Consider the following 16,909-nt stretch of genomic DNA (forward strand, 5'->3'; position numbering starts at 1 on the left):
CTTCTAATGTGAAGGTAATTTTTATCCATCAAAGTGGTATGAAAAGATATTGTGCACATTGTTGTTGATGCAACCCAATTTGAAACGTTTTGTAAATCCTCCATCAAGGTAAAAGAATACAAAGTGGTAGTACATTTAGTACATTTGACCTCTTAAAGTGATGTTGAGGTGAGTCACATAAATTTGATAATGCCAAAGCATGACAATGAGTTTCTCATAAAAACTTATGGAGCATGTACAAATGGTTATGGTCCATTTCTTGAAGAAAATGTGATTTGTGTTCGTATGGATAAGAACATGTTCATGTATTGATGGATAAATGTCACATCTCACCTCTACGGGAGGTTTGAGAGATTGAAAAAAAATATTTTGACATAAATGGTCATTTTGGTCATATACTTTGAATACTACACAAATATTGTAATATGTTTTATTATGAACTATTGGAGGGCAAAAGAAAGAAATAATTCTTTTCTATAAAGGTTGTGGTCATGACCAAAATAAATATTGTTGTGTGGCAACACAAATTTATCATTGGTTGTCAAGAAATATGTCTTGCATGTGATAATTTTAACCATGACAATAATAATAATTTTCTCCTTGAAGGAGATGGTCACCATAAGAATGGTTGTGTGAAATTTGTGGCAGTACACAAAATTAATTGAAAGTTTCAAAAAGACTAATTTGTTACTATCCAGAAAATGAAATAGTTCATAATATTGAAGTTGTAGTAAGTCTCAAAAGAAACTTTTTAAGTTTCGGAGGAATTGAAAAGAAAAATTATTATATTGAGATTGTAAATTATTGAAAGATTAAATATCTTCAGATTACTACAATCAAAGCGGGTTATGAATATTTATATAAAATGTTACCCGTCTTTCTCTTGTTTGTTGTATAAAGATATGGACATGATGAAGGAATCACATGCAAAAGTAAACTAGAAGTTTACTAGAATAAATATCAGTTGGCATAACCAGTTGACCATTTCGGTTCAAATGTGATGCAAAAGAATTGAGAATTCATATGGTTATATGTTGAAGAAATAAAAGATTCTTCAAGAATTCTCATGTGTTGCTTGTTCTCATGATAAAATTATCATTGTACCAGTTAAGGTTGAGATTGTATTCCCTGAAATTATTTGGAACATATAAAAAAGTGAATATGGGCATGTTCACCTGCCATGTGAACGACTTACTATTGTGATTTAATAGATGCATCTATGGTATAGTTATGTGCATTTGTATCAACTTACAAATTGATTTTTGTAAGGTTGTTTGCTCAAATTGTTAAATTAAGAGCACAGTTCCAAACTATAAAATTATAGTGATAATACTGGTTGGTTTAGCAGAAATTGTTTGCCTCCAATTATAGCTAGACCATTGATTATGAGAACAAATCTCTCAAATAAAATTTGATATGGGAAGAGTTTATTTAACATGTATGCATCAAGCCAACAAGGTTTTCTCATCACAATTGGTTCAGGGTCAAGAACCAAATAATTTTCATCTAAAAATTTGATGTGTGCACATATGATTTTATTGTTCCACCACGCACAAAGATGGATCCCCAAATAAGGTTGGGGGTAAATGTTAGTTTTCCTAACATTAGGGGGAGATGAGTTTAGAAGTTGAAAATTATGTGTGAGGTGAATTATCTAGATCTTCGTTAAAAAAAATGTGAACTTGAAGTTCAAGAGATAATTCATTTGCAAAATATTGCAAATAATTTGCCAGATGTATTTGTTGACCCAATATTTTAATTAAGCTGCAAATGCTCCAATAAATAGTCCTTGAAGGACAAAGTCTATGGTATGCCAGAAGCGTGATAGACCAATCGATTCCAAACGTAAAACTCCTTGAGGAAGGAAAGGAGCAAATTATCAAAATGGTCATGATAATGAGGTAAGTTCTTTGAAAGAGCACTATGACATAACACTTCATAAAACCTTGTCAAAGGTTCAGGTACCTGAAAATGATGAAAATGAAGAGATCTCGATAAGTTATGCCGAATTGGAATCGAATTAAAATGACAATCGACGGTATCTTTGATATGAAGTAGCACTCAATGCTATAAATGGTTACGAGGATCTTAAATTCAAATCTGTCATATAGTGTGGACAGATAAATTATTGGCACTATTCAAGTATATTTTGTTTCACTTAGAAAAGTGATGTTTTTGATCTTATAGTTCATGGATCAAAATATAATGTCAGTGTGGTACAAATGAATCATTGTGCGAAAGTATAACCGTAAGATATAAAGTGTGGTTTGTGCCTCGGGGCATAAAGGGTTTTTGCAAAAATTCTGACATTATTAAATGCAAATATATTCTCCAGTGATGGATGCAATGAGACTTGTTTCAGTCTGGCAATAGATGAAATACTTGAATATGCATAATGAATTATTATTATGTCTAACTAGGCGATGAAGGTTACATGAAAATCCTTGAAGGATTTAAAAGGTCTTAAAGCAATTTCATTGAGTACCCAATGGTTTTGAGACTTCTTAACACAGAGAAAGAATCTTTTTGATCTCATGAAAATAATTTAAAATGTCATGTATTAGTGCAATTGGTGCACTTACAGATTGTTGGTTATGCAAATGCTAGAAGATTATTTGATACACATAACGAAAGTTATGTGAAAATATTGTCATAGTATCATTCAAATTATGACAAGAAACTAACAAAACAAGTAACTCAACACATATAAGATGTGTGATTTTCTTTCAGAAGAAAAGACGAGCTTCAATGAAATTGAAATGATCAATCTCAGAGTCAGAAATGATTTGATTATGTAGATGCAAAATATTTATTTGATTTGCATAAAGCTCGATCGCAAATGAACTATTATTTACTTATGGAGACACAACAATATCTTGAAAATTCAAAGAATCACATTAGTTACCACTTCTTCAAATCATACAGAAATAATATTGATCTATGAATTAAGTCGGGAGTGTGTTTGGTTGGAATCATGATCTATCATATTCAGAAAATATGTGATTTTCTTTTGAAAATGATATTCCAGCCACCATATACGAAAATGATATATAACTCAATTGAAGGGAGGATACAATCAAAGGAGATCAGACAAAGTACATTTCACCAAAAGTCTTATTTACACATGTTCTTCAACAAAATGGTGAGATGCACGTTCAAAGATCCATTCAAGTGATAATCTTGTAACTTATTCACCAAAGATTGCCAACATCAATATTTGAGAAGTTGTGTTACAAGATTGGAATGCATTGTTTCCGAGATATCAAGTAAAGTTTTTATCAGGGGGAGAAAAATATGTGTTGTACTCTTTTCCTTAACCATGATTTTATCCCAATTGGGTTTTTCTGATAAGGTTTTTAACGAGGCAATATTCAAAGCGTATTAAAAGATATGTGTACTCTTTTTCCTTCACTAGGGTTTTTTCCCACGGGTTTTTTTTTCTAGTAAGGTTTTAACGAGGCATATTATCTATGGACATCCAAGGGAGAGTGTTATAAAATAATATATTGTGGATGTCCACTACATCAAGAAGTTACTCCATTACTTTCCTCCATTATGAAGATAACCATAATCTCCATATATAACCTCCACCTTTATAACCATTATTCTTATAACCTTTCACTTCCATAACCTCCCTCATTATATTCATGTAATGTCATGTTTATGACTAACCTTTTGTATGCCTCTATGTTACACTATAAATAGAGGCATAAGGGTTCATATTGTATAGACTTGAAGATTTAGTGTACACTTGAAAAAAAAAAAAGTTATCTCATATTGTTCCTCTTGTCTTATATTCTTCTTGTCTTCATCTTTATATTGTTCTTTTGTTCTTAAGTTTTATAACAAAAAAGAATTAAATGTGAATATTGAGTAATTTCCCTAGATAGTCACCCATGTTTGGGAAATTACCTAGGAATATCACTTATGTATGTTTTAGGACTACAATATCACCCAACCTTACCTATTTTCCTCAAAATATACTTGACACAATAAATACATTATCCCTCTCCTACTAGGATACCATGTCACATTATTCATTTTTTTAATTATTATTAACAATTTTTAAAAAAATTAGACAACCCATATATTATAACTTAGTAAAAAAAATTACATAAGGAACTGTAATATGAGCTCCTCCGATTCTTCAAGAAAATATGTGGCTTCCTCCGGTTCTTCAAGGAATAAATTAACGAATTTGCATAAGGAACTGTCTCCTGAGCCGTTGTATACCTTTAATGTCGACCAAAGAAATTGCCACGAGGTAAAATTCAAGTTTTCTTCTGATTCTTTTATTTTTGAAGTGTAAATTGTGAAATAATTTGAATACTTAACATGATATTGGAGTAATTTTCTTAAAATTTAGGGATTTTTTGCTTGCTTGTTTTTGAATCGGATATTTCTATTGTTTGATTCTGCCTAAGCTTTGAACAAATGCTTATAGTTTGTGTAAAAATCTTATTTTTTACCATGAACAAGAAACCTTTGATTTTTTACCGTGAACAAGCAACAAATATTTATAGTTTGTGTAAAAATCAATGTTCCTAATATCTAGTTTATCTCTAAATATCCAACTAAATTTATTGTCTTCTTCATCAGTTTCAAGGAACTAGTCTAATTTTTTCCTCGACAGCAAGACTAAATTTTTGTATGGATATAACGGCAAATACTCGTAAATGAAACATAGGATAAAGATTTTCGCTATAAAATTGAAGTAACTAGATTTTCATAGAGTATGGATTAATGCTCTCTTATAGATATACATTAAACAAGTTATCATTTAAAGAATTAAAAAAATATTATTAATAAACTAAAAAATGTGACTTGGCATCATAGTAGGAGAGAGATAATGTATTTTTTATGTCAAGTATATTTTGAGGAAAATAGACAAAATTGAGTGATATTATAGTCCTAAAACAAACATAAGTGATATTCCTAGGTAATTTCCCAAACATGGTGACTATCTAGGGAAATTACTCTGTGAATATTGTATGGTCTTACAAAATGATTAGTCAAAACCAACAAGGTTATGATAGGGTAGACAATGCTTTTGTTCTTAATTAAGGTCCTAGGTTTGAATCCTAAATATATAAAAATAAAACAAAATTTAGGAAGCGTTTTTTTCCTTAAATGAGTCTTATATTGGCGAATTTGAGTTAGTTGGGCCCCAATGTGATTTTTTGTTAAATAGTTTTTAAGCTGCGCAAATTAAAATTTAATCGAAACCTCAATGTAATAAGAATATGGCTCATTTCGATATTTAATATGAAATCAAATTAATATAAAGTTGAACTTTGTTTCGACATGCAATTTGAATTTCTTAAGTTTTTTTTTTTTTCCTCATAAAAATGAAAATCCTACAAATTGTCAAAACTATCAAAATTTCCCTAATTCTTATACAATCTTACTAAATTTTCGAGAAATAAAATGATTGATGACAGTTATAGAAATAAAAAAAAAAACTTTTGGAATAGAAGGAACATGCCTCTTCTCTTCTTCTCCACCACCATCATATACAACTCATCAGCAATTGAGTAAAAAATCATAACGAAATTTATATACTATTATAAGGTCATTTATAAAAAAAACACATAACATTAATAATTATAAAAATTGAACATGAGTTATAGTATTCTATTATTTTATATAATCCTTTCATATAGTATGAATAATCTCCGTATTATTCGATCAAATGATTGAGAAGACGAACAAATATATAGTTACAAAACATAAATTTATGAGTCTTTCTATATATATATATATATATAACGGTGAGTTAAATTTTACATTTAAATCTTTTTGAAATCATGATTTGAAATTAGAGAATTTGAGATATGAAAGTATGATTTCACAAATTACATGTTCAAACATTCATTTGAATCATAATTTAAATCATGATATAATTTTGCATATACGAACGGCTCCTTAGGTCTTATTTGTTTGTACTTAATGAAGATTTTAATCTTAATTATTCAGATCTCAGTTCTTAAATTTGTTTGTTTTCAAGGTCTAAATCTTAATCATTAGTTGTTTGTTTTACTTATTTTACAACCATTTGATATGTTTGAATGGTTAAGATCTATAACAAAGTTTTCATATTATTAATATGTCTATTTGAGAATTAGTACAAAGATGATCATTTGTTGTCACTCCATCTACTTTCACCTATCACCCACAATCCACAACAATCATTTTGCCATAACTACCATCACGGTCAATCACCACCACCTTCCACAGTCCAAACCACAACCGCCTCTATTGCCAATCATCAAAAATCAATCATCATCACCATTAATCAACATTTGCAATCATCACCACCAATCATTATTACATTCATTAATCACTATCGATAATTATCACCATTATTCAACATTATATACTGCTAACCATTACCATCATTCACTAGCACCATTAGCTAAAAATATCATCCTACTACTAATTAGTAGCCACCATCACCATCAACCACGATTAATCACTACTACCAATTACTATACCATAAAATACTACGCACAATCACCGTCGTCAGTCAATACCATTGACACACACACAATCACCATAGTCAATTATCACTTAATTACCATACAAAAAATTTAAAATATTTATTGATATACTATTAGATCAATCTAGTATTTTATTTGAATTTCATTCTTATTATTTTTTAAACAAAGACAGACATTCAAATGTTGAGAAACAAACAATCTTAACTATTTAGTATTCAAATCTTAATGCAACATCTTAATATTCATGTATATTCAAATTCAAACCTCTGAATCTTAATGCACGTCTTAATATTGCATTTATATTCAAGCGTCTTAATATTAATGAAAACAAATGAAAAGGAAGAAAATAATTAATCTTAAATAAAACAAATGAAGCCTAAAAAGAAAAAAAAACGTTCAACTCTTATATTAGTTAAAAGAATTTTAAAAGGGAGAAGTAAAGAAAAATAAATTTAAAAAATAATACGTTAAAAATGAAACGAATAATATATTTATGGAAAAATTGTATGAACTAGCAAACTATTAATTCAAATTAAATGTTATAGCTATAGTTTATTTTATTTGTAATTCGCAGCAAACATCTCATTTTTTTGCCATCTGGTTCGGTGTACAATTAACCATTTTCGGTATATAATTACCCATTTGGTATATAAATGTATAAAATGTGTTTGTGCTTGTATAAAGCGAGTGAAAAGTGTATATACAAATACAAATACATATATTTTCGTCCTATACACTTATAATTATACAAATACATATTTTATTATACAAATTACAATGTATAAATGAATTTATACAAAACAGAACAATTTATATAAAATTGAATGTATCTAGCGAATTATACAAATCAAAAGCTCCATACAAACATAAAATTTGCTATGAAGCCCAATTATGCAAACTATAGTTATAACATACAAATATGATTTTTATGTTTACTATATGTGAAAGTTGCTCTTTATTTATTATGAAAAAAGGTATTTTTGACCCAAAAATAATAATAGAGAATTTTTCTTGACTAAAATTAGAGCTGTCAAAATGGGTTTGGCCCGCTAAGCCGATCCAACCCAACCCTTGAATTAAGTAGGGGTTGGGTCTAATTTTTTTGGCCCATTTAGGAACGAGACTTTTTTGCCCAGCCTCATTTGGTCCGCTAGCCTTGTAGGCCCAACCCGCAAGCCTCAGAGGCCAGCTTGTGGGCTATGAATATTTAAAAATATTTTTTATATTTATTTTTAGTAGTGTTTTATTTGTAAAGTTTTTATAAATAAATATTTTTAAAAATAAAAAATCAAGTCTTTTAAACTAGCTAGTTTTTTTGTGGGAGGAATGGTGGAATGATCAACATTTTTTTGCTAAATCTTACGTTGACTATTATGTATTTTTGTAAGTATTCACCGAAGTGTGTGATTCATAAATGTATTTTTGTAAGTATTCACCGAAATGTGTGATTCATGAAAATTTGTATGTATTGATGTCATGTTCATAGACGTCAACTTTCGATACTCTTTCTATGAGAGTAATATTGTTCATTTTTTGGTTGAAAGGCCAACCCGTGGCCCGCTTAGGGCTGAGTTGGACTGCTATTTTATAGACCCTTTAAAAGGGCCAGCCCACCCCAACCCATCTAACTCTCTAGCTCGTTAGGGTTGGGTTGGGCAACCCATTTTGATAGCTCTAACTAAAATACTGATAACAAGACATTTTTTTGAATCAAACTAGAGCGAAGGATATTTTTGTACATTTTTTACCCTCTTCCTTTATTATAAATCAAGTAGAAGTCAATTCAGTCGCAACTCTTTTTGTTTTTCTTTAAAAAAATTCAAATGCTATCTTATCAGAGATTTCAGGTTTGAATTTTAATATAAAACAAGCGCGCTTTCCCTTAAGGCGAATTCGAGTGAATCTAACCACAATTTTGATAATATGTAAATTCAAATTTAGTCCGATTGTCAAAATAAATATAAAAAAATTATTCAAAAATAAAAATTTGTAAGAAAAAGTCAATGAGATATAAACACCTTTCAAATAAAAGATAAAAATAATAAAATAAAGGATCTTAGAATTCCATAGCAACTGTTAGTTTTATTTTTCTTTGGCTTTCTGGTGATTTGCTGTTTTCTAAATACCGAGTCAACCCTCTTCCTCCTTCCCAGAAAAACCCTAGAATCTCCATTCATTCTCACGTTCAAATTATATACATATTGAATCCAATTTCACAGTCAAATTTCATATTGATTCAGAAATGGCATCGGAGATCGAGGTGGTGGAGGAGGTTGAATCAAGAAATGAAGATGAATCGTCGTCTTCTACGGCGGTGGTTAGCGGTGGTGTAGGTGAGGAGGAGAGTTTGAGGGATGATGTGTATACGGCAGCCGCGTATGGGGATATGGAGAAGCTTCAGAGATTGGTGGAAAGTGAGGGTTGTTCTGTATCTGAGCCTGATGGTCTTGGTTACTATGCGCTTCAGTGGGCTGCTCTTAATAATCGCACTGCAGCTGCACAATATATTATTGAGGTTTGGTTTTGGTTCAAAATTGAAATTCACAAGTTTTGAGATTTAGTTTATTAATGGAAGATAAAAAAGAAATGTAATCATTTGAGTTATGTTAAAATTGAGCCATAAAAATGTTGTCTTTAGTTATCATTGAGTGGTATTGTAGTGGTCAAATGGAACCAAGGATAGAATCTTAGTAGAAGCGATATTTGGTGAATTATTTCCATTTGTCTTAAGTTTTTGTAGATAGAGTTACCTAATAATTGTTCTAGCAGGTGCCACAATATAGGACTTATTATTTTGATGCTTAGATTCGAGCTGTGTTAAAGTTGAGCCATAAATGTTGCCACTGAGTGGTATCATAGCGGTCAGATGGATGGAGTGACAACAGTTGGAACCAAGGATAGCATCCTAGTAGAGGCGATATTAGGTGAATTATTTTCATTTTTCTAAGTCCTGGTAGACAGTTGGTGTTACCAAATAGTTGTGCTAGCAGGTACCTCAATAGCTTAGTTGGGTGGGCGCAAGCTTTCCTGAACATCACATTTTAAGAAAAAAGATTGTTTTTAGTTTATGAAAGTGCAGTGATGATTGTATTGTGTTGTAATCAGGGAATTGGATGGTAAATAAGAAAAACAGAATGGAATTTAGCACGATAACTAACTACTCTATTACACAATAGGATACATTGTTTTGATCAAGTTACAACCAATCAATCAATAATTCAACTTACCCTCAATCTTACTAGTTGGATCAGCTGTATGAATTCACTTTGGTCTGTCTAGGTCTATATAATTCTAATAAAGGAATTAAGTAATATTAATGAGACAGAACTACTGCCTTAATGTTGATTGCTATTCCCTGGTTGTGTGTGTGTATTATTCCTTATTTTTTGGTTGGTTGGGAACTGATGGCTAGTAGTGGTGATGCGATTGGCAGCACGGAGGAGATGTAAATGCTGCAGATCATACGGGGCAAACAGCATTGCACTGGAGTGCTGTTCGAGGTGCAGTGCAGGTTGCTGAGCTCTTACTACAAGAAGGTGGTCGTGTAAATGCAGCTGATATGTATGGCTATCAGGTATGGTTTTGCTTGTATGTTCTTAGTAGTCATTGCATTACTTGAAACAATTTAATGTTTCTTTTGCTGCTTAAATTTCTGAAGCTGAATCTGTCCAGTCTCTATGGTATTCTAGATACCCCATCTAGGGCCTCATGAGCTGAGATCATCATCATTTTGGTGCATATGCGATTTGGGTTTTGCTGGACAGTATAGGTTTAGGAGATAGACCTGATGACGAGGGTGCAAGGAAAGTGTATTCTTGCCTGAATAAAAATATAATTAGTTGGACCCACCATATATGGATCACGAAGAAAACCTTTAAAGTAAGTAAACCATGTTTGCTGCAGCAAGCTTAGTAATTCTCCAGCAAACACATTAGCTTTTCAGGAGCTATGCCTTCTGTGACTTTGAAGCACTATCATTCTCCAGATGACATTAAAAATCCAGACCTAAAGATCGAGTGCTCATAAATACTTGTCCATCCTTATAAAAAATAAATAGATACTTGTCCATCACTGCATTTCCACGCTAACATTTTTATACAATCTCTTATAAAAGGTACTGAACTGATTGGCAAGTCAGAGAAATTAGAACAAGAGTGCTTTCAGATTCATCTTTTTGAACAATGCTAAAGTTTTCCATAAAACTGGACATTGGTCATCAAACTGTGCAAAGGCTGTTTCACATTGTTTGATGCTCTGAGACCAAAGTAATGCACCTGAAAACTTGAACTCTCTTAACGTCAAGTGGGATCTTTTGCCTTAAGTCTGCACATCCCTTTACTAATTAGAAGTGACTGTACCTTGTGAAGCCTACCAGTTGTCTATGTAAGGGGAAATTCATGTGAACCTTATTTTTGTTCTATATCTCCTTTAAATGCTTGTTCACTTTGATTTGATACGTTTATTCAGAAGAGTTAGAGTTATGAATAGTTTAATACTGTTGAAAATACTGGGGCATATACGGAGTTGTCTAAGAGTAAATAGATGGAAAAGTTGAGCAGAGATGAGAAATAGTGGGGCCTTGAAGAGTTTTTGTGGTACTTCGCTCGAACAAATTTGCTGTGGGCTTTTGGCTCGACTCGAGATGCCGCACGACGCATGGGTTCGGAACTTTCAGGAATATGTCCCCCCTCCCCCCTCTTCCTCTACCCTGTCCACAATAGGATTCAAACCCGTGACATATGTCTAACTCACACATCATGTGCTGCAAATGTGTTTCAGCTTTCCTTTTAAGGAGGGTGAACAGCAATAAGGAACATCTCAAAAAAGAAAGTAACATTGATGCAACAACTAGAAGGTTGAGAATATGATTGGTGTTACCAATTCTCAAAAAGAAAAAAGAAAAGAAATGATCAAAAATTGTCATATCTAACCATAGGGTTTTAAATAGCCACTTGAAAACAGAAAATCTGCAAAATAAATAAATATCTAAACAACCTAAAATATCTGAACTGAAATTTAAATTTAAAAGAAAGTAATAGATACCCCTTACAACTAAACAAGTAATTATTCATCGAATCAGTGGGAATAGATGCAAATTCAACAACTTCAGTCACTGCAATCTATAAAAGTTGCTCCTCAACAATTTATGCTTGTAAATTGTTTTGAGTGTCTTTGCACTTGCACACTTTTACAACATGACTTTTTTCTTTTATTTTATTGTGCATAACTAGCACCTGTCAAATCTCAATAACAACTTTGTCTTGTGATATTTTGAATGAGCTTTGATTTGGGTAAGGGTAGGATTTGTGAGGAGTGGTTGTAAGGGTATATCTTCCATTACGACTTCCCTAGGATTATAGATTTCAAGATAAGACTTCATTTTCATTAATCAAATCTGATAGTCTTCACCAATAAGGTTTGTGGGGCATTGAAAGATAGTCAGTTGTCTGCCATGTTTGAAAAGTAAGGTTAAGAAAGGTATGATTTAATACTCTTTTTCTATTGAACTGAGATCATGTAAAGACCAGTTGAGGCTCTAATACCATTGTTGAGTTTTTGTTTTTTAAAAAGATGCAACAGCAAGAATATTGATTATATGACTGGAAACTGTCTCTTCAATTTTATTAACCACAAGCCTTTAAATAGCCAATCTGCAAAATAAATATTCAAAAAAAACTTTAAATATCTCTCAGCAATTAAAATTTAAACAAAGTAGTAGACTACTCCGGCAGGCGGCAACTAAACAACTAATTAATAATTATTCTAGCAATCAACAACAACATATTTGATTTTCGACTAGATGATCTTTTCCCCCTTTTGATAAGCACATCTACAACAGATGATCGTACTGTCCAAGTATTTGAAGATGCATCCTGTCTTTCTTGATATTATTTGTCCACTGTCTAATGCCTTGTGCACCGGGCTGCCCTTTACTTCCTCTTCTTTCCTCACATTGCTGTTGTACTTATTTAATAACTACAAGTGATTAAGATCTTAGTGTTGAAATCTTTGAAGAATTGCCTATTACTCATTCTATGAAATTTTACTGCAGCCAACACATGTTGCCGCACAGTATGGTCAGACAGCTTTCCTTTATTATGTTGTTACAAAGTGGAATGCAGATCCTGATGTACCTGACAGTGACAGGAGAAGCCCTTTACACTGGTAGTTCTGAGAACCATACTATACCCTTTTTCTGAATAACAAGCTTGAGGTGTTAGAAGCATGCAATAGTCGTTCTTTATTGCAGCAAGTGCTGCCTATACTTCTGGAGCTTCTTTATCTGTCTAATACATGGTTATTTGACACTATGTGAAAACTTGTGAAGTGGAATTTGTTGGGTTCTTGATGCCATTTTGTTTTTAAAGCCAAATTTCTGGAGAAATTCCTCTAAAATATGACTATGTGATTCTTATTCAAGGAACCAGGAGAAACTGACAGTGTAGAGGTAACAAATCCAACCCTTGATTTGGCATTAAAATACCTAAGGAATCTTCATAATGGATTTTATAATTGCTGTTTTCATTAGAAGCTGAATATGGAAAAGAGAGTAGCTACAGTTACAAGCATGCATACTCAGCAATTGAATATGGACAAAGAATTTTCTCTTATTGCTTTCTTTAACAATCTCTAGCCCAGATGTTTTAATGGTATACATAGATTAGAATTTTTTTTCATTGTCCATTTCTGCCATAGTAATATTTGCATTACTCTTTAGATAGGAAATTATTGTTTGGGTTTATTCATTCATTCATTCAGAAATGGAAATATTTTTGGTCAGACTTGCTGTTGATAATTCTTTTCCACCAGCCTTCTGTCCCCTCCCCTTCCCCTGGATGAATATTCTCTTTTGTTGCTGCTCGTCATCTTTTCTGTTACTTTATTCATGAACCAAGTAGTGGGGTTATCCTTGCACTCTTTTATTTTAGTTTTATTTGGTAAATACTTACTTGTGAATTTATTTCCCGAAAAATTTAGGGCTGCATACAAGGGTTTTGCTGACTGTATACGCCTTCTACTCTTTCTTGATGCATATCGTGGACGTCAGGATAAAGAGGGTAAACCAATTATCTTCCTCCAACTCTCTTTTTCGTGATGCATTGCTTGAAATCTAATGTTATTTTACATTTCATTCTACTTTAGGTTGTACTCCTCTTCACTGGGCTGCTATTAGGGGTCACCTAGAAGCATGTACGGTGTTGGTGCAGGCAGGGAAGAAGGAAGACCTTATCGTGACAGATAACACTGGCCTTACACCTGCTCAGCTTGCTTCTGACAAAAGTCACAGACAAGTTGCTTTTTTCCTTGTAAGTGTTCCTTGATTTTGGTGTCCCTAACTTGCGATTAGGTTGTTTTTGAGATGGTATATATTTTAAAGTCCCTGAGAATCAGCATTTGTTATATTAAAGTCTGTCTGTCTCTTTGCCAGAATGCAGCATTTTGTGCATTATTCGATTGTCATAGAATGTTAAATGTTCTGCAGGGAAACGCTAGGCAGTTATATGATAAACGCTGTGACGGAAGTACCCGGCTTGGCAAACTTTCAAAGCTTGGACTTGCTCCTGTTCTTTGTTGTACAATATTTCTTCTACTTACCACTTACATTCATGCGGTAATTTTGGGTACTTCTCCTAATCCTTTTGTTCACAATCAACTTTGTCTCATTAGTTTTACGATGGTCAATGTGGAATGTCCTGTAAAGTTTCTGTTTGATTCAGCTTCAACTTTGCCAAAATTAACTGCTGCTGGCGCACTATTTGCATGGTTGGGAGTTTTCCTTGCTACAGCTGGACTAGTTACATTTTACCGGTGCAGCAGGTATTTCTTCATGCTCTTTTGATATATAGGAATGTAAGAATGTCCATATGGTTTTTATAAAATTCCTGTTTTTCGTTTTGCCTTCCTTAGTTGGATTTCTTAGAATTACTTACTCCTTATACATTGCTATCATTGACAATGTCAGAAATTCCTATATGCTAAACTTGCTTGTACTCGTCAAATTTGAATCTGTCTTGTTTTTCTGTCACAGAAAAGATCCAGGTTACATCCGGAGGAGTCAACATGATTCACAAAATATCAAAGATGATGTAAGTTCCAACCTTGCAGTCCAAACCAAAAAAAAAAGTTTGAAAACGAAAGAACGAAGAAAACCAAAATTAATAGTGTGAAAAGAGGCTCTTCAAAATAATACTAATTGTTTCTTATTAGGAGGTGTGCATAATCTTTAGCCAAGACCTTTATAAACTTCTGTCTATTCAGATTTGCCTCTCTTTTTTCAACCTGTACAATTCACAAGAAATATGTGATTTCCTTGTCCTATTTCAGGAACCTTTGCTCAAAATGGAAATGAATCATCCTGCTTTGCTTGCTGGGAATTGGTCTCAGCTTTGCTCCACGTGCAAGGTACTGACTAGAGCTGTTTGTTCATACTTTTATTGATAGAGACTCATCTCTTAGGGGGTTATGTACATTATCGTTTTTTCCTTTTGCCAGATTGTTCGTCCTCTTCGTGCAAAGCATTGTTCAACCTGTGATCGTTGTGTGGAACAATTTGATCATCATTGTCCATGGGTGTCTAATTGCATCGGCAAGGTAATCGATTCTGGATTCTTGTGATCTTTTTTCTCCTTTTTTTTTCCCTACCGCCCACTAGTGCATTTGAGATTATATCAACAGTGAATTGTGAGACTAGTGTATATATATGAAATTTTTTGTTATGAGAAAAAAGGGTATGTGTGATGTAGCCATTAGCTCATTAGGTGATGGTCATAGTATAACATAAGACGAAATCACGGTTTCCTCTGATAATTCAGTATGTCTTATGTTTGCCTACTAGTTCTTGGTTGCATCCTCTGAAGAGTTATTTTTCACATTTTTGTTCAGAAAAACAAGTGGGACTTTTTCATCTTTCTTGTTCTCGAAGTATTGGCAATGGTCTTAACTGGTGCAGTTACTCTTACAAGTAAATACTCTTTCCTGTAATTCATGTAAATATATATTCATTAGAATTTTTTTTTCTAATAAAACGTCTTTTTGTGATAACAGGAGTCTTGACTGACCCAGCAGCTCCATCATCGTTTGGGGCTTGGCTGAGTCATGCTGGTACTCACCATATTGGTGCTTTAGCATTTTTATTTGCAGATTTCTTCCTCTTCGTTGGAGTGGCAGTCTTAACTGGGGTACAAGCTTCTCAGGTATGTTTTTCTTTGTTTTCCTGTTTACATTTGATGAGCTCTTTAGTCTACTCCGTGAAACTATATGCTATTTTATGCCTTTAAACATATAAATATATTAGTATAAATGAAGCATACAACAAGGAACTCCAGTATTCGTTTTCCTGGTTCTCTTACAACTTTACATACTATGTCTCAGCTGTTTTGGAAAATAGGTCCACTAGCACACATCCGGTGATCTTTAATTTGTCTTCTTCCAGATATGTTTTCTGGAAGAGACAGAATTCTTGTGTATAAATGATGATCAGTGCGGATCGGAAAGTGTATTTGAATAACTTTCTACAGACGAACATGCTTCTAGTTTGCCCTGAGATGCTAATTGGCTTCTTATTTCCTTTACCTGTGCAAGCTGCTTTTCCTCAAAATTCTTACTGTCAATGGTGTCTTCACGGCATTATAAGTTGTTGAACGGATCATTGGTGTTCAGTGACAATTATTTCACCATCTCGTGAGAGCAGTTAAAACACATGAAATATATCTTGACCTTCCTATTTTCCCTTTTGCAACAGATATCACACAACATTACAACAAATGAAATGGCCAATATGATGCGTTACAGTTACCTCAGAGGACCAGGTGGTCGATTCCGTAATCCATATGATCATGGGTGTAAGAAGAACTGTTCAGATTTCTTGATAAACGGTTACAACGAAGACGTCGAGTGCGTTGAAGAATCGGTTGAGTCCGAAGGGATTGGAATGATGCAGATTCCTCACAGTTCAAGTATGCAAAATGGCACCGGCCATTCTCATCCGATCAATGGAAATGGCCATCATGTTATCAATATAAGCAACAATAACCAGAACTCACACCAGGCCCATGTTCATTCTGCCCATTGTAGTCATAATGTGAAGAGCAAAACTGATTCTGTACCTGTGGGTTTGGGTGTTGGCTTAGGAAGAAATGCTGCGCGTACCGCGTTACCTTCATAACTAGTGTGCCGTTGGCATTTTGGGTATTTAGAATCCCTTCTTTTTGACCTTTTTATTGTTTATATATGAAGCACACACTGGTTTTAGAGCTTAAGTTATTCAATTGGTTTACCATTTGTTTCTTCCCCAAAGTCTTACTTTGTACAAAGTTGTGATTCTTTTGCAGAAGTAAAGATGCTACTGAATTTGCAGCTGTTAGTAATCCATTTTGAGAAATTGGTTTGCTTAAGGAATTCCTTGCCTT

At 33.0% G+C, this 16,909-nt stretch overlaps 1 protein-coding gene across 1 annotated transcript; it reads left to right on the forward strand.

Moving 5' to 3' along the window:
• Positions 1-8,578: 8,578 nt before the first annotated feature.
• On the forward strand, positions 8,579-16,909 carry LOC125824325 (protein S-acyltransferase 24). The gene is made up of 13 exons (XM_049503675.1): positions 8,579-9,015; positions 9,934-10,074; positions 12,553-12,665; positions 13,479-13,558; positions 13,644-13,807; positions 13,984-14,122; positions 14,219-14,318; positions 14,530-14,587; positions 14,826-14,903; positions 14,994-15,092; positions 15,384-15,462; positions 15,546-15,694; positions 16,243-16,909. Exons 1-13 carry the CDS (start codon positions 8,743-8,745, stop codon positions 16,663-16,665), a joined length of 1,896 nt encoding a protein of 631 aa, XP_049359632.1. The 5' UTR covers positions 8,579-8,742; the 3' UTR covers positions 16,666-16,909.

Source organism: Solanum verrucosum, unplaced genomic scaffold (assembly GCF_900185275.1).
Source record: "Solanum verrucosum unplaced genomic scaffold, falcon-dt-bn FXZP01000022.1, whole genome shotgun sequence".
In the NCBI taxonomy this organism is placed as follows: Eukaryota; Viridiplantae; Streptophyta; class Magnoliopsida; order Solanales; family Solanaceae; genus Solanum; species Solanum verrucosum.